The 17,726-nt window shown below is 55.3% G+C and overlaps 1 protein-coding gene across 1 annotated transcript; it reads left to right on the forward strand.

Annotated features, from left to right (window-relative positions):
• The first annotated feature begins 8,440 nt into the window (after positions 1-8,440).
• FUNDC2 (FUN14 domain containing 2) lies at positions 8,441-16,698 on the forward strand. The gene is made up of 5 exons (XM_055817698.1): positions 8,441-8,584; positions 9,050-9,200; positions 10,593-10,668; positions 11,820-11,954; positions 13,752-16,698. The coding sequence occupies exons 1-5, from the start codon at positions 8,566-8,568 to the stop codon at positions 13,827-13,829; spliced, it is 459 nt and encodes a 152-aa protein (XP_055673673.1). The 5' UTR covers positions 8,441-8,565; the 3' UTR covers positions 13,830-16,698.
• Positions 16,699-17,726: the final 1,028 nt, after the last annotated feature.

The following is a 17,726-nucleotide window of genomic DNA, read 5'->3' on the forward strand; positions in this document are numbered from 1 at the left end:
CCCAGCAGGTCAGTCTGGGCTTGCATCTGGGGCTGGAGCTCCCCAGAGAGCCAGCAGGTGCCTTCTGTACCTGATAGCCCCCATAGCTTCACGAAATGGGGATTTCGGGGAAAATTTGTCTTCAGGATGCAGATGGTTTATTGCAACGAAGCAGGAGAGGCTGCTGCATGCTCCCCGGTGCTGCGACCCTCCAGGGCACGTTGCATTGGCAGGGGCAGGGCTGGAGGTGAGGCAATAGCCAGGAATGCCTGTCCTGTGGGTGCCTGCACCCCAAGCCATGATGATTTAACCTTGCTTTGAGCCACATGGGAGGGAGAGGGTTGGGGTGATCCCTAGGAGTCCCCATCCTGCCAGCTGCTCCTCACCCTTCTCTTCTCCCAGGGTCCTGCCGAACAGGTCAGAGAAGATGCACTGAAATGTTTTTGCAAATTTCTTCTGTTTTTAAACTCACCAATTTTCAATATCTCTTTTTTAACAGCCCAGGAAACACTGTGCCCAAATGCACACACACGTGCTCTCACACACACACACACACTAGCAAGTGGTTCTCCCTTGGCTCACGAAGGCAGGAAGATGAGGAGGAACAGAACACCCTGCATGGCCCCAGCATCTGCCGGGTGAGCGAGGTGGGGAAATGTCCCATAAATCACACTGTAGGGCAGCAGCAGTGCAAGGGCAGCGGTGACCCCTTTGGTGACAGTCCCAGTGCGTGCAGATGCATCCATGTGGCAGGTCTTGGTGCCTGGGCAACAAAGGGAGGTGGTGGGGATGGCAGAGGGATGGGTGTTTTGGGGGTCCCAGACATAAATCCTTAGTATGAGGCAGGTGGGACTGGTAGGGGATGGGATGGGAGACAAAAGCTGAGCTGCCTGGGTAGGGGCAATCCCAGCAGATGCAGGAACACGTTCTCTGATGTTCCAGTGCCCCATGTAGCTAAGCATAATGGGTATGGGAATGACCTTGAGCATCCCAGCCCCACGGGCTCACCATGCAGAAAAACCCAATGCCTGTGTCCCTCTCATGGCTCTCTGTCCCTCTCCCTCAGCGAGGGGCCAGTTCTTACCACCTCACTGGGGACACCCTCTCTCTTCCCACCCTTCTCCTTATGGCAGCCCCAGGCCTGAGGGGGAAACCATCCCGGGCAGTTGTGCGTGGCTGGGGCTGCCATGGCGGCAGTGAGGAGTACCCGTGGGGGCTCCCCCTTGGCCCATGTAAAACCCCAACGCACCGGGGGGCTGCCCACTCCTTCCTGCACTCGCCATGGGGCTGGCTGACACAGCAGGAGCTGGGGCAGAGAGCGCTCCCCCCGCACCACCCAGCCTGCTCCTGAAGAGGCGAAAAGCCAGTAAGAAACACATTTCCTCCAGCTCGTGCGCTGGCGGCTGGCTCGCCGCCCAGCCTGGGGCTCCTGTTCTTTGTGAGGAAGATGAGCAACCAAGCTCCCCATGTTTTTCATCGAGTATTTTGGGGCAAAACAAGCGGTGTGTCACATTCGGGGATGCCCTGGGTACTTTGCACCACCTGCTCTGGAATGGCGAAGTCGAAGGATATTGTTTAGTGCTGGAGGGGAAAGGGTTGTCTGGAGGTCTGGGTGAGACATGGGAGATCCGGGCTGTACTTCTGGCACTGGTGTCCCTTGCACTATGGACGTGACTAGATTCTAGTCATCCTGTCTGGGAATGTCCCGGTGCTGTGAGAATGTGCTCACCCAAAAGGCTGGAAAAGGTGTTTCTTCCAGAAACAGATGGGGAAAACATCACCAAGCAGACAATGTGACCGTGAAGAGGGCAGTCGGTGGGGGTGGCAGCGTGGGATGGCCACATGGGAGGGTTGGGGTTGGCTGTCAGGAGGGGTGGTCCAGCTCTGAGTGCTGGAGATCTGTATGGGTCAGCATGGAGGCTTATTGTCTCTAACCCTGGCAGGGAGTGCTCCAGGCACAGTGGGATGGCAACATCCAGGGATCACAGAAGGGAGTCAGGCAAAGCTTCCCTTGGGGAGCTACAGTGGCAGGAGCCTGGAGACAGTCAGAAATTAATGGTTGTGACACTGGCAGGTGCTGAATTACTGGGTTTAACCATTTTCAGCTACTGGGAGGCAGCTCCAGGTTCCTGGCCCAGAGACATAAGAGTAAACTGGTGTGATGGGGCCTAACCTGAGCGAGCAGAAAGAAAATTATATTATCAAGATACTCAAGGCTGTGAGAAGGGGAATCCAGGTGTGAAACTGGAGGACACTTGGAAATAACTTGGGAAGGAGGCCCAGACCCTGGCACTCGCTGCACACAGCGGGTATCTTTGTGCAGACACATGAGAGCCAGTGCAGAGTGAAGTGCACTGAGGACAGCCAGGCATCCGCAGGGAGCCCGGGCACAGCCTGCCAAGGTGCAGCCCACATGTCCCAGCAAAAGCATGCATGGGCCCAGCAAGTGGGGTGGCATTAGCAGCCTTGGCACTTCCAAGGGCTCTGCAAACCTGTGCGGGTGCCACTGCAAAGCATCGGAATTACCCATGCATGGCTGGGCTGGGCCAGGCAGACAGCTGCGCCTTTGAGAGCTGCGGAGACACATTGTCATTCTGGTCCTGTCTGGAAAGATGCACAGCATGAGCACATCTGCCTATACCCTAACCTCCCTGTGACACAGTGCCGGGGCACTGTCCTCCCGGGGAAGCCAGGACAAGCTATTGCCACTGGGAGTCCCAGAGAAACCTGCTTGGCCAGAGCCAAAGACCCACGTGCATGCAGAAAGTGCTGGTGGTTTCCCTGAATTGTGCAGTTCTCGGCTCAATACGAGGCTGGGGCAGATAATGACTCAGAACAAAGTGAGCTATGTCTAATCTCTCCTGGGACATTTTTTGTGTGTATGTGAGAGTGAGTGACTCATGGCAGCTTCTCAGGAATGCAGAGTATCTCAGAAGTAGCACTCACCTTTCCCGGCACTCACATGGGCAGAGGGCACCGAGACACTGGCTGTGCCATGTGGCACTGGTGATTTGGCCAAAGGACCAGGCATGGCCCCTTGTACCAGCACTTCTGAGCTGGAGCGTCCCCCGTTGCTGCCTGCATCCCACCTGGACCCTGCCTGCCCTGGGGAGGGCTTGGTTTTGGTGCATGGGTGCTCCAGCCTGAAGGTCAGCAGGATGCATCCCCACAGACATGCCCTGGGCAAGTCCCTGCCACATGGGCTTGCCATGCTTTCTCCCCATGCCGCCGGGCACATGCTGCTGGCTGGCTCCTGCCCAGCCCGCCGGCCATGCCCACCCGGGTGTGTGCCACGCTGACTCATTTCACCAAATGCCGCAGGAAATCCTTGTCATCTTTCCAGCGCCTGCCTGCACAGCTGGAGTGAAGGATGCTGCAGAGGTTTCCAGCCTCCTCTCCAGTGCCGGTTCTGGGGTTTAGTCACAAGGGATGTATTTATCCCATGTAACAAGCGCCATCATGCTCTACAAGGGCAGAGGTGCTTTAGGGGAGCTGCTTTTTTCAGAACTGTCTCAGAAATAAAAAAATATTAAAACAAACCACCAACCCATCAGCCAAAAAAGGCATATCTCCTGGAATTTTTGTCTTCATCCAGGCTGCTGCAAAACCAGCCCCGATGAAGAGAAAAACACTGGCATTAGTGCAGATAACTCACAGCAGGACCAAAGCCCACACCTGTCTTTGAGGGCAAAACCACCCTCATTTGGAACCAAAGCTCTGGGCTGGAGGGCAAATGCCTGGCAGACCTTGCTCAGCCACTGCACCCCAGCAAGGATGGAGCAAAGAGGGCGCGCAGCCCCGTGCAGCTCAGATCAGCTGAGCCACAGACAGCATGGCCCTGAGGGAGCAGCGGGACTGATGGCACTGACAGCCCTGAGTATCCAGCAAACCCAGCCCCGAGGTTCCCTAGCCCCAGAGCAGAAATGCCGATATGCAGGAGGTCCCAAAAATAAGCATGGTCTCCTGCCCTGGCTTTCCCCACAGTAAGCGGGTCAGCAGAGCATTTCTCCTTTCTCTGTCATTCCACACGTTGGAGGCATCTCTGAATGATTCAGGCAGCAGGAGCACAACGGCTGTGATCTTGACACAGGGCGCCCAGGGGTCTGCACCTGCAGAAGCTGGGGAGGACAAGAATTTGGGGGTCTCACCGGCTAGAGGATGCTCCCTGCAGCTGCTGGCTTTGCACAGCTGTTGCTAGAAGATCTTTGCTCCTCAAGTGTCAGAGCAGATTGGAGAAAACAAGAGCAGCCTCCAGAAACACGTGTTCTTTGTAAATCACCTAATTACCCTGGCTGATTAAATGAAGCTCAGAGCAATTGCTCTCCCCCTAGCTTGCTTTGAGGGTTGCTGCTGCTGGGTCAGCCTGGAGATGGGGTCACGTTCCCAAGGGGTGTCTCATTTTTTTTGCTGTCTGCCATGCACTGTGCCTAGCTCATCTCCTGAGACACTCTGGCTGCTGCAAAAATTCTGGAATAAGACCCAAGACCCCAGGGCTGCTCATGTTCAGCAAAGCTTCCCCTGCACCATCCAAGAAGCATCTCTCCTTCACAGGTGCTGTGCTTGGGGCCATGGGGAAGGGTCATGGTAGTGCCCTGCCTTACTCATCCCCACAACAGTCAGTACTGCTCGACCCTGGCATCCTCACACCATCAGAACTCCTTGGCAAGCCAGAAAAGGGGATAAATTTAACACCAGAATTTAATGGCACTCCATGGGAATAGCATTGTCTCAGAAAACTTCTCTCTCAATTGTTGCCAAGAAGAACTGGATGCAGGGAGCTGTAGCAAGCTCCTCCGCAGCCTGAAGCCCTCCACCCAGCTGGCCCCCAGCCCCGGTCTGTGCCTGGTACTGGGGCAGAGCTCTGAGCCCGAGGAAGTTGCTGCAGCTACCACCCATGGGTGTCCCTGCACTGCATTCAGCTTGTCCCCACGTGCCCAGCCCAGGCTTCAGGGCTGGCAGGGGTGGCTGCTGGCCAGGCAGCAACAGGAGAGGGTGCAGACTCACAAGATTGAGGGATTGTCAGGGATGATGGGCCAGGATCTTGGCCAAAGGGGCAGAAAACAGGGAAGTCAAATGAAGAGATTATGGTGCATCCAGGAATTGTTATTTACCTTTTTACAGCTCAGGAAACCGCTGCAAGGAGCAGCAGGACTTGCCCATGGTCACCTGCAAGGCAGTAGCAAGTCAGAAAGCGAGTGCCTGTATCACCTGAGCAGCCACTTGGTATCATTTGCTGTGCTCCAGGCTGCTTGCATCCATTCACTGCCAAAATCAGGGCTTCTCAGCAGCAGGGACCGCTCGAGGGGCAGCTGGGGGCTCACTGCCACTCTCAGCTCAGTGCTGTGCCTGATGCCAGGCTACTCAGCCTGCCTTCCTGTTCCCTAAACCCAGCTGGCAGAAATCCCAGCTGCCCCTCGAGCAGTCCCTGGCTTCAAGCCTTTCCTTTGTGGCTTGAAAATGGGGGAGAGCCAGCCTGCGCTGAAAAGTCCCCCATAGCAGCTGGTGGGGAGAGAACAAGGGCGGTCGCCCCCACCTATAGATATTGAGTAACATAAAGGGCTGGAGTCTGAGTTTGTTTCATTTCCAGAAAATGAGAAAAGAGTGAGAGACAGTGGCAGAAAGAAACCCCGCTGAAAATCCCCGCACTCTTGCTTTGACAGAGCTGAGCTGCAAATTTCCTTTCTGCAAGCTGCAGCACGTCCCCGACCAGCCACCAAGCTGGGGCTGTCCCTGCGCAGCTGCATGACACCAGCACGGATGTCCCAGCTGGGGGAAGGGGAATTCAGACGTCGCTTTCGCTGTACTAAAGGCAGCAACACGGTGGTGGCCTTGGCAGAGTGCTGTGGAACCGGGGCCGCAAGGCCAGCAGCATCGCAGCCACATCACGCTGAGCCACCGGAGTAGCAGCTTGGGAGCCCCAGGATACTGCAGCCCTGCAGGTCCCTGCGCACTGGGGGCACGTTTCATATCGACGAGGGACCCTGGCATCTGGTGGAGATGGCCAGGTACGGTGCCCTGCTGAGGCGCCCGGAGGGGCATTTTGGGTCCATTTACAGAGCATTTCTGGGAGCTCTGCAGATGGGGACTTGCCAAGGGGACACGGTTTTGCTGACTGTTATTTCCTGGTACTGCTCGCCCTGGCCGTGCACAGCTGCTGGAAGCCCACATGGGCTGGCAAGCTGCGGCTTAGCCCGGGTGGCACATGCTGGGAGGCAGTGGTGGTGCTGGGGGTAGGGGAAGCCTTTGAGATGGGGAATGGGTTTTTGTGCCTGTGTTTTCTGAGTTGAACAGGGCTGCTTGCCAGGCAAGTGCCTTGCAGGGAGCCCCAGCGGCTGAAGTGCTAGTGCTGGGCTCTGCTGCTGCGCTGCCAGCCCCTGTGCCACCCTCTGTACCAAACTGGGCCTGACCCTATTGCACAGGAGCCCCCAGCTTGCCAGCCCCTCCAGCCCCCCTGTCAGCCCAGTTCCTTCCCCACTGTGGAAGGAAGGCGAGTGCCTGCCCCAGGTGATGGTGCAGGTGCGCTGGGAAAGATGGAGCCATGCTGCAGACGCTCAGGCCAGGGGTGCCCCTGGGACCACATGTGCAGGGGATACCCCAGCTGGCACTGGGGAGAAGACACAAGAGGAACTGTGCCTGGCCCCAGGGTTACAGGGGCAGCCCTTTGCCCAGGGCAGGAAGGTAAAACCAGAGACATGTGCTGCATGGGGATGGGAGCCCACCGCATACCGGACTTGCAGGAGACCCCAGTGTTTGGATGGGATTTCCGAGATGAAACACTACTGCCAGGCACCTACTTGCCCCCAGCCATTCCTCCCCATCAGGCATCCCCCCCAGCCACCCCATCTTCTTTTCCCAGGGGAAGCTGCTCTGCTCACTGCCAGTCCTACCTAGAGCCAAGGTGGAGACCCAGCAGAGACATGGTGCTCTTGGCTGCTCAGTAGTCGATGTAGGATCTGTCCGACAGTCTCACTAACAGCTACATCTGATTACTGGGTCACCAAAGGGTGACCACGCTGCACCTGCAGGAGCTGCCCTTTGATCTGCTGGAGACAGGAGGACCGAGGCTCTCCAGGAGCATGGCGGGGGCAAAGGGAGCTCTGATCCTGAGCAATGTTGCAGGGCTTCAGCTGCCCAGGAAAGCAAATGCAGCTTTCCAGTTGCCAGAGGGTAAATAAACCCTTGTGGAGTGCACTTTCCTTCTCTGGGTGGTTATGAAAGCAAAAGCCCTTTGGAGCATCCTGTTTACAGGGTCCCTGGGGCTGAAGGCTGGGTGCTGGGCTGGACACCCGGCTTCTCTCCCCCTGCACCCCCACGGCACCCGTCCCTCCAGCTGTGCCTTGCCTGGCCCTCGGCACCTCAGAAGGCCGAGTCCCAAAGCCCAAACCTGCTGTGGGCAGCAGCCCCCAGCCCCCACGGGGTGACTGTGTGCAAGACATCACGCCTCGGTCCCTGGGGAAGTGCTGTCCCGCCACTTTGGCAGGTTGCGCACACACCACTCCAGCCAGTTCCCCCTAATCAGGGCAGCGCAGGAAACACATGCGGTGCTGCTGCGGCTGCCGACACGTCCCGCCTGCCTGCCAGGGGGAAGGAGTTGCCGGGCTGTTTGTTTGTGAGGGATGTCCTGGCCACCGGGCTGTTTGTGAGGGATGTCCTGGCCACCGCGCAGTGCTGCCCTGGTTCCCAGAACGTTGCCTGTTCCACCACCCATCACCTGCTCCCACTCATGCACTGGTTTAGTTAGCCCCACAGGAGGGTCAAGCCTGCTCCTCCTTTGCTTACAATCTCTCCAGGAGGATCTTCTATATATCTATATAAATAATTTTATTTTTATTATTATTAATTCTATTTTTTTTAACCTGTTGTATCTCAGGTTTCCCAGCTTTGCCACTCCCTGAGCAGCCACGTCCCCAGGTGGGAAGCAGGTGGCTCTTGTTCTGCAGCAGCTCAAGCGCCTACCGGCCCAGACGCGGGAGGCTGGCGGAGGCGGCAGCACACCGTGTCCCCGCCGCGCTGCCCAGCCCAGCTCGGGGGCGCCGCAGGGCACAGCCGGGGGGGCGCCGGCCGCAGCCCCTCCGCCCCGCTTCCCACCCGAGCCCCGGGCCGCGCCCCCCACCGGCCCCGCTCGCCTGCGTGACCCCCGGCGGGCGAGGCCCCGGCGGCCCGGCCCGGCCCGGCCGGGGCGGTAGCGACCGGCAAGAGGCGCCGCCGCGGCCGCTGGCAGCCGGGCAAGAGCCGCCGTGGCGGAGGCAGCGAGCGGCCGCGGGCGCTAAGACACCCGGGGAGCGGCCTCTGCCCCCGCCCTGGGCACCGCGGGACCCTGCCCTGGGGGACAGCGGCGGGGGGCCGAGCGGGCCGCGCCGCGGCAGTGACAGAGGCGACGGTCCCCCCCGCGGGGCGCTCGGACGGACGCGACCGGCGGCGCAGCCGGTGCCACGGCGACCCCGCCCCGCGCGCTCGCGGCCGCTGCGCCCCACGCGCCTGCGCGGCCCCGCCCCACGGCGCCGCGTGCCGGCCGCGTCCCTCAGCTCGGTGACGCGCCGGGGCGCGGTCACGTAGCGGCGGCGGCGAGCGGAGCCCTGTGGCGCCATGGCGGGGCCGGGCGGAGGTGGGCCGGGCCGGGCCGGGCGGGCATGGCGGCGGGGGTCCTCCCATTCCCCCCGCCCCCGGCGGCGGGTCCCTGGCGGCCCCAGCTCGGCCTCCCCGGCAGGGAGCGTTTCCATTGACAGGGCGCGGCGGCCGGTACCGGGGCTTGGCGCCGCCTGAGGGCCCGCAGGGCGCTCTGGGGGCGGCTCCCGGGACACGGTTGCTCGGCCCGCGCCCTTCCGCGAGCACCGAGGGGGGTGGGCGTCCCGGGGACGGGGTCCGAGGGGGTCTGTGGTCCGGGGGGGATCCGAGGCCCGAGGGGGGAGGGCGTGGGGCCTGAGGGTTCCCAAAGGCGCAGGGGCAGCGGGCGCCAGGCCCCGTGGGCTGGGTGGCTTGGTGGGTTCCGTGTCCCTGGGGAGGCCCGGGGCGGCTGTCGGGGGGCGGGGGGCGAGCAGGCCCGGCACTGAGCCTCTCCGGGCGCCCGCAGGTGCGAAGGAGGACTTGTTGAACGTGCTGGACCTGGCGGAGTACACCAAGAACCGGCCCTGGTGGCGCAAGGTCTTCGCCCCCAGCTCGGGGTCGAGCGCTGAGAAGTACAATGTGGCCACACAGCTGGTGATCGGAGGGGTCACGGGATGGTAAGATGTGCTGGGGTTGCTGTTGCTCGTGGCGGGCAGGATGCCTGTAGGCACTAGCCAGGCTTTCGGGAACACGCTGACAGGTGCAGGGTGATCATCCGGCAATCTTTCAGAGGAGGCAGGTGTCCAGCTTGCTCGTCCCACTGTGCCCTGGTGTGGTCTGCTGAACTGTGGGAAGTCTTAAAAGCTGTCACTAAACTGGAACTGTTAGAACTAAGACTATCTGCTAGGGAAAAAAAATGGCATCAGTCTTTAATTTTTGAGGTGAGATAATTCTCTTCTAACTTCTGGTGTAAAGTGGTAGTGTTGATTATAGGACAGGCAAATAGAGTCTCTTGGAACAAGGATACCTTCCTCCCTGGAGATGGATGTGCTTTAGAAGTCTGCACAAAAGCCCTCTGTGGAGGTGGCTTGCTGCACCTGTGGATATGGTTCCTGGGGTTTTGTGTCACTTGTAGCAAGCACCAGCTTGGAGCTGGTGGCCTGTGGCTTTATTTGCAACTTCATTCCCAGAGCAGCGTTGTTTGAGCTGAAAACTTGGTGTAATCACATTGCTTTGCTTCTTGCTGTGCCAGTCATCTTCATCTGGCACAGGTGTGACCATTTAAAAGTGTATGACGGACCTTCATTTTCTGATAGAAATACGAGCTGTCCACCTCTCTCGTATCTTCACTATGTGTATGTATTCAGAAATGGGTAAAAGCAAGTTGCTGTGTTGTTTTGCCATGTGGATAAGGAAACTGTGGTCAAAGTAAAGTCTGGTTTGGGAGGTACAATACACTAGCCCTTTTCTGCATGACTGAGCAACGGCCTGGCGCTTGCTTGAGTTCTGGTGGCTGCAATGATGTCTTTCACATTGAGAGCATGTAACCCAATTTGGAGACCAGTGTAGCTTTAGACCACCCTTGTCTGCTTGTTTCAGTGTTTCTCTTCTGAGAAACAAAAAGGAAAAGTTTGGGGAACCAAGAGGCTTGCCTTGTGATCTGCTCCCTGTGCGCTATCATGAAGCAGCAGCAGATGTGCTGCCTAATTTCCCTTCAGAGATGATATCAGTTGGGTTTTTTTTTTAAAAAAAATAAAATCACTTGTTGCTTTTGGTGAAATCATGAGTTTCCCATTACTCTTTTGGGAGAAGATTGACATTGAAGAGATAAGAATCAAAACTGCAAAAGGCTGAAATGTGATAGTGAGAAGTAAAAAGCTATAAAGCGTCATTTTTGGCTGAGTGCAGGTTCTTTCTCTCTGGTTGCATGTGGGTTTCTTCTGCTGTTCGTCAGGCTGTCTCCAAGTCTTGGGTAATTACTGTCAAAGGCAGCCTTGCCTGTGGGAAGCATGCTGAGGAGTGTGTGTTTGGCATCTCGTTCTCCTGACTGGATCCTTGTTGATTTGTAGGTGTACTGGATTCATCTTCCAGAAAGTTGGAAAGCTGGCAGCGACAGCAGTGGGAGGTGGCTTTTTCCTACTTCAGGTGTGTATGAACAGCGGGCAAGCTTTTCAGAGAACTGTGCTGTGGGGGACGAAGGGCTGTCTAGTGATCATTACCTGCTGGGACGTGTGGGGCCAGTTCCCCGCTCTGCCAGGAGCCTTGTGTGGCCGTGGATGTCAAGGGGGTGTGTTCCCCAGGGTGCATAGATGCAGCAGCAAAATAGGGTCAGTGTGTGTAAACTTAAGGATTGCCAAAAGGTTCTCTCCGCTTAGGGTCTGCTAACAAAGGCCAGGCCAAAGGTACGTGGGGGCTGTTATTGCAGGGGTACCAGAGTAAAGCAGGAGGCAGCCTTCAGCTACTGCAGGACTGTCTGGTCAGAACTGGGTACTGAGTCCTATGCCTGTAGAGATGATGTCCCTGTAGGAACAGCCCTGGATGTCAAGAGGGATTTGTCCGTGTCTATAATATGCTTTCTGTCAACCTGGCTACTTGAGGAGTCAGGTCAGCATGGATAGGGGAGAGCATTGGGAAAGCGAAGAAGAACTGAGATCTCTCTCCTCAGCCATTTCTCCTGGTTTGCAAGAACCTTGGCACTGAGGGGAGCTGCTCAGTTGTAGACGTCTAGCAGGTACATCCTGCAGGAGGCAGAACAGCTCTCAGGCCTTGCCCAGCAGTCTTGTTTGCTTTTCAGGTGTTGTCTTGTGTGTAACTCGTTCTCCCCACTCTTCTGTCTCTGTTTGTTCTGCTGAAAGCCAGAAGCATGCTCTCAGCAGGGAGAGTTTCACAGCTGAATCATCCTGACCAGATAAAATATTTAGAGAGGAACAGGCTATTAATAGCTGTGTCCACCCACAGCAGCAGGAATGCTGCAGAGAGTCCCAGCAATATACATGGCAGTTGTGAGTGGGAGGTGATGCCAACTTTAATATATTAGAGAATAGAGGCTGAAACAGGCTAAGCTCCAACGTGTTCCCTGCTGTTAGGGGATTACTGTGGGAGACAGATGTTGCAGGACAGTTAATACAGCTACAGGGGTGGTCCTTTGTCCAGTTTTTAAGCTAGTGTGCTCATCCTCTCAGCCCACTGGACCAGTGGCTGTGGTCAGGGAAGGTAGGTCGGGAAGGGGGTCTATTTAGCCATGGTCATGCAGGACTTTACTCCAGGAACTTTCTTTCCACCCCTCAAAACTCTAGATTGCAAACCACACGGGATACATCAAAGTGGACTGGAAGCTAGTAGAACGGGACGTGAACAAAGCCAAGCAGCAGCTGAAATTTCACAGCAGTGGTAACAAAATGTCTCCAGAAGTGAAAAGCAGAGTGGATGAGGTGAGACAACTCTCCCAGGGCGTGTGCAGGTGCTTAGCTGGAGGGACAGCAGGAGACAGGATTTACTCCTGGACTCTTACGGATCTTCTATTGTGCAAATACAAGGAAGGAATGCTTGCATGACAGCAAGACTGGAGAGGTGGCAAAGGCTGTGGATGTTGTCTGCCTAGACTTTAGTAAAGCCTTTGACACCATTTCCCACAGTGTTCTCTTGGAGAAACTGGCTACTCATGGCTTGGACAGGTGTACTCCTCACTGGTAAAAAAACGGCGGGATGACTGAGCCCAGAGGGTGGTAGTAAATGGAGTTAAATCCAGCCGGTCACAGGTGGTGTTCCCCGGGGCTCAGAACTGGGGCCGGCCCTGTTTGATATCTTTATCAATGACCTGGATGAGGGCACTGAGCGCACCCCCAGCCGGTCTGCGGAGGACACCAGGCTGGGGCAGTGCTGCCCTGCGGGGGGGCAGGAGGCCCTGCAGGGGGTCTGGGCAGGCCGGGCAAGGGGCCCAGGCCGGTTGTGTGAGGTTCAACCCGGCTCCGTGCCGGGCCCTGCCCGTGGGGCACAGCAGCCCCAGGCAGCGCTGCAGGCTTGGAGAAGAGTAGCTGGAAAGCTGCCCAGTGGGAAAGGACCTGGGCGTATTGGTCGATAACTGGCTGTATATGAGCTGGCAGTGTGCCCAGGTGGCCCAGGAGGCCAACAGCATCCCGGCTTGGATCAGAAACAGTGTGGCCAGCAGGACAAGGGAAGTGATGGTCTTCCTGTACTCGGCACTGGTGAGGTGGCACTTGGAATCCTGTGTTCAATTTTGGGCCCCTCGCTACAAAAAAGACACTGAGGTGCTGGAGCGTGTCCAGAGACGGGCAACGGAGCTGGGGAACGGTCTGGAGCACAAGTCTGATGGGGAGTAGCTGGGGGATCTGGGGGTGTTTAGCCCGGAGAAAAGGAGGCTCAGGGGGCACCTTGTTACTCTCTACAACTACCTGAAAGAAAGTTGCAGCGATGTGGGTGTTGGTCTCTTCTCGCAAGTAACAAGCGATAGGACAAGAAAAAATGGCCTCAAGTTGCACCAGGAGAAGTTTAGATTGGGTATTAGGAAAAATTTCTTTAGGGAAAGGGTGGTCAAGCATTGGAACAGGCTGCCCAGGGAAGTGGTGGAGTCACTGTCCCTGCAGGTATTTCAAAGACATGCAGATGTGGTGCTTAAGGACATGGTTTGGTGATGGACTTGGCAGTGCTGGGTTAATGGTTGGACGTGATGAGCTTAAAGGTCTTTTCCAACCTAAACGATTCTATGATTCTGTCTGTGCATATGTGAGACAGCCAAGGCGGCTTCTAGGCATGACACCAGCTCACAGTGTGTTGCTGCAAATTCCTCGGGATGGGAAGAAAATGTGCTGCAGTGGGGGGAGAAGTGTCTCTTCAGTCTGATAAGGATAGCTAAGCAGATCTGGTAGCAGGGGGCCTAGTTACCCTGGACTCTGCTGTACCCTGGTCTGGCATGCACAGTCAGCAGCCCCTTCTGTCAGACTGTGCTGATTGTGAGAGAGCCCTGGAGCATGTAGTTCTCTGAGGATCTGAGCTGCACTGGGACTGGACCAGTTCAGGAGCTGTACACACAGTGGGGAAATTAGGGAGGCGAGGTCGTTGAGTAGGATACTTTCCCAGACCTGGACAGTGGTCTCTCTCCAAGCATCAGCCACCTTGGAGAACAGTCTGAGGGATGTCTTGTTACGGGGAGGGTGTGTGAGTGATCTATTGTTGTTGAACACTGTTGGCTCTTCTCTTCCCTTCCTTAGGTGATCATATTTCTGAAGAAGAATGTTATCCTGACTGGAGGGTTTGCTGGAGGATTCCTGCTTGGAATGGTGTCCTAGAAACTGCGCTCAACTCTCCCTTCGTGCCCAGTCTCCCTTGCCCTCCTCTACTGCTGTTCTCTCTCACTTCGAAGTCAAAGGATGTTGCCAATAGGCTCAGTCCTTTCTCACAGGTTCCAGCCCTTATTTCTTACAACACTGCTTCTGATTTCCAACCTTTTCCTCTGGCTGGGCTGTTGGGGTGCTGGGATCAGTCTGAAAGCTTATGACTCCTGGTGTATCATTGTGATTCCTTTCCCTGCCAGATATGCCCAGTCCTAAATTTTCTGATAAACTGTAGCCTTATAAACATGTAGTGGCAGAGAAATATCTTAAATGCGCTTCTTCCCAGGTGCTCAGGGCTCTTACATGTACATTTGTCTGCCAGTATGTGTGTACAACAACTGTCAGCTGTTCACTGCTATTTAGCTTGCACTTCTTCTGCCCTGGTACCTGGAATGCCTGTTCTTCCTTCTGCAAGAGATGGTGTGGTCAATCCAAAACGTGCTTGGCTGTTCTGGGGAGGATGCAGAAGTGTCAGGGGACAGCCTGGGCTGTGTCCAGGGCAGGTGGATAAGGAGCAAGTTCATGCTCTATGCGGTGCTGGGGTTTTTCCTGCCCTACCGCTGCAATTGCATTGCACGTAGATGGCTGTTTGGCTTCTTGTCTGCTGTTATTTATAACCCTTACTGGAACTGCGGCACTGGCATTTCTGATGGAAACTGAGCACTGTGGGTGACTCTCCAGGCCTTTTCCTCATCATGTGTTCTGAAAGTCACCAAGCTTCCTGCCCTGTAGAGCACCTCTCTGGCTTGCTAGCCGACTGCTCAGCCTTTGGAATGTGCTGAGATGCTCTCTTGTGGTGGGCGGGCTTCCAGAGTGCGTGACCTGTCTGTCAGGCTAGCTGGCTCTGGTGTGCATTTCAGCTGCGCCACATACTGTAAATCACCTTGGGCCTCAGACTGGTGTTTCTAGGTCTACCATGACCTTCTCTGGCCACTTTGGTGTTGGTGACGCTCTAAGAGCTGTAACGTGTGGGATGGGATTGTAGTCAGGAAATGCATCCCTGGTTAGGATACGTTGTACTGATCTAGGGTCCCTGTTGCCAGCTCTGCTGGAATGGTGGCAGGGGAGGATGTCAGATCTGGACTGCAGTCCTTTACCTGCCCCTGCAGAGCACAGACTCCATCTCCCTGGCCTCTGCAAGCAACTGAAATGACAAAACTGTTGGGAAAACCGGGTTGTGATCTTGTGGGAGTGGCTCATTTCCGTACTTTCTGCCTTGGTTATGTTCCCTCCTTGTATTTACCATTTCCACAAAAAATGCTGCTTGCTTAATTCCATCAGCCGTGGCTCTTTTCCTGCAGGTGGTGAGGCAGCCCAGATGCAGAGCTCAGCTGCTTTTGAACAGTCTGTCCCAGTACAGCTGTGTGCAGAGCAGAACTCTTAACCTACAAGAGAATATTACAAAAAAGAAAACAAAAAGTCCCTTAGAGGTGTTCTGCATTGGCTGTGCTGGGCTGGCATTACCACTTTCTAGAGTGTGGGGACTTGCATGATGATGCAGTGATGTCCCCCAGCAGGTACATGTAGGAGTTCTTGCCAAGAATGTTTTTTTATGTGGGAGTCAGCCCATCCTTCAGTGGGAAACTGCTCAGGAGCAACGACACACACAGCTGACTGGGACGCAGCACCTGCTTCAGTGGCTGCACCCCATCTGCAGTGCTGGGTAATGCCTTTCTGATCATCTGCTGCTGCTCTCAGTACGGCTAGAAATGGGGATCTTCCCCCGAGGGCTGCTGGAAGAGCTGGAGCGGTGGGGTTTTCTACCAGAGGTTTTGGGATGAGCACTTGCCACTGTTTATTTTGTTTCAGCTCTGTCGATTGAAGCGTCAGTGTAGCCACACATTGATGTAGCTGAAGTTTTCTCACCTTTGGGATCTGAAAAGAGGCTGCAGGTGACCAGGAAACAGAACTTATATTTGTGCCTGTCCTGCCATCCATGGCCAAGGAGAACGATGGAGCCGCTGGGCTCACGTAGTTTTAATGGTGGTCTTCCTAAAAGCCATCCAGGACTGCAGGAGTGATGTGATCCAGCAATAGGTCTTCACTGAATTGGTGTTTGGGAGTGACAGGTGGTGGTGGTGGTTTTGGGATTATTTTTTTTTTTGGTAGTAACCCTGCAAGACTGAAAGTGCATGAATTGATACGTTTGTATTGCAGGATATTTCTTCCTGTAGGAAAACAGCGTTGCTGCCTCTCTGCCTGGTGTGTTGCCTAACACAACTTCTTCTGAGATGCACTAATCTCCACAAAGCTTTCTCCAAAGACAAAGTTCAAAGTAAATCATTAACAGACCTTAGGGATTTTTTTCAGGCTCAAATAAGTCACTGTTTCTGCCCAGCCCCAGGGAAGGGTGTCCTGGGTTCTGCTCCGCAGGGTCCCGACCTGCTGCTATGGAGAGAAATGGGCCAGAGAGGGAGCTAAAACGCCTCAGTTGCTGCTGGAAGGGGCAGTAAGTGACAAATTTACATTGAGTTTGATATGAATGCAGGCAGGAAATGGACAAGGACATCAGGATCTGGCAAATCTTTCTGCTGTGCCACTGTTGGGCTGGTGGCTGGCAACTTTTGATGCTGTGGGCCCACACTGGAAGCTTTGATGCTGAATCAACCTCTGTGGGTATGCATTTTCATTGTTGCAGGTACCGGGGATGAGGTGTTACCCCCCCCCTTCCCCATCCCTGCTCCTTTTGGTCTCGTTTCAACAACTTCTGGCATCTGTTCTAGTATGACAAGATTTAAAACACACTAGGCTTTTAAAGTGTTTTTATATATTGTATGTAAATGCTTGTTGAAGTGATATTTTTATTAAACAGTTTTGCTCTAAATAGCTTTTGTGTGAGGTCTATTAACTTCTTGGGAACCCGCGTGGTTATGTCTTACCCTGTGTGTTGCGTTTGACTCACAGGAGCAGCTACCGCCACTCCAGTAGCATGAACCTAGGTGTGTGCCCAGGTGGCCAAGAAGACCCATAGCATCCCGGCTTGGATCAGAAACAGTGTGGCCAGCAGGACAAGGGAAGTGATGGTCTTCCTGTACTTGGCACTGGTGAGGTGGCACGTGGAATCCTGTGTTCAATTTTGGGCCCCTCGCTACAAAAAAGACACTGAGGTGCTGGAGCGTGTCCAGAGACGGGCAACGGGGCTGGGGAACGGTCTGGAGCACAAGTCTGATGGGGAGTAGCTGGGGGATCTGGGGGTGTTTAGCCCGGAGAAAAGGAGGCTCAGGGGGCACCTTGTTACTCTCTACAACTACCTGAAAGAAAGTTGCAGCGATGTGGGTGTTGGTCTCTTCTCGCAAGTAACAAGCGATAGGACAAGAAAAAATGGCCTCAAGTTGCACCAGGGGAAGTTTAGATTGGGTATTAGGAAAAATTTCTTTAGGGAAAGGGTGGTCAAGCATTGGAACAGGATGCCCAGGGAAGTGGTGGAGTCACTGTCCCTGCAGGTATTTCAAAGACATGCAGATGTGGTGCTTAAGGACATGGTTTGGTGATGGACTTGGCAGTGCTGGGTTAATGGTTGGACCTGGTGAGCTTAAAGGTCTTTTCCAACCTAAATGACACCGTGAGGCCACCACCAGCCTTCTTTCTCTGCAGGTAACCGTGGGCTGCCTTAATCCCTCTCCTTGATGATCCTGGCACCTATGTTCCCAATAGGTGGGGTGGTTCTGGGGCAGGGGGCGATTCTGTTGTCAGGCTGGCTTTAGAGCCTCCCTGCTGAGCAAGTTTGCTCCACCTGACTAGAAATGGGCATGGAGGCGAGGCTTTTCTTTTTAATAGGCACAACAGAAATGTAAATAGTTCTTTTTTATCATCTGTTAGTGACTTTCCGCTGCCTCTGCTCAGACAGGGCAA

This window comes from Falco peregrinus, chromosome 13, assembly GCF_023634155.1.
Source record: "Falco peregrinus isolate bFalPer1 chromosome 13, bFalPer1.pri, whole genome shotgun sequence".
Lineage (NCBI taxonomy): Eukaryota > Metazoa > Chordata > Aves > Falconiformes > Falconidae > Falco > Falco peregrinus.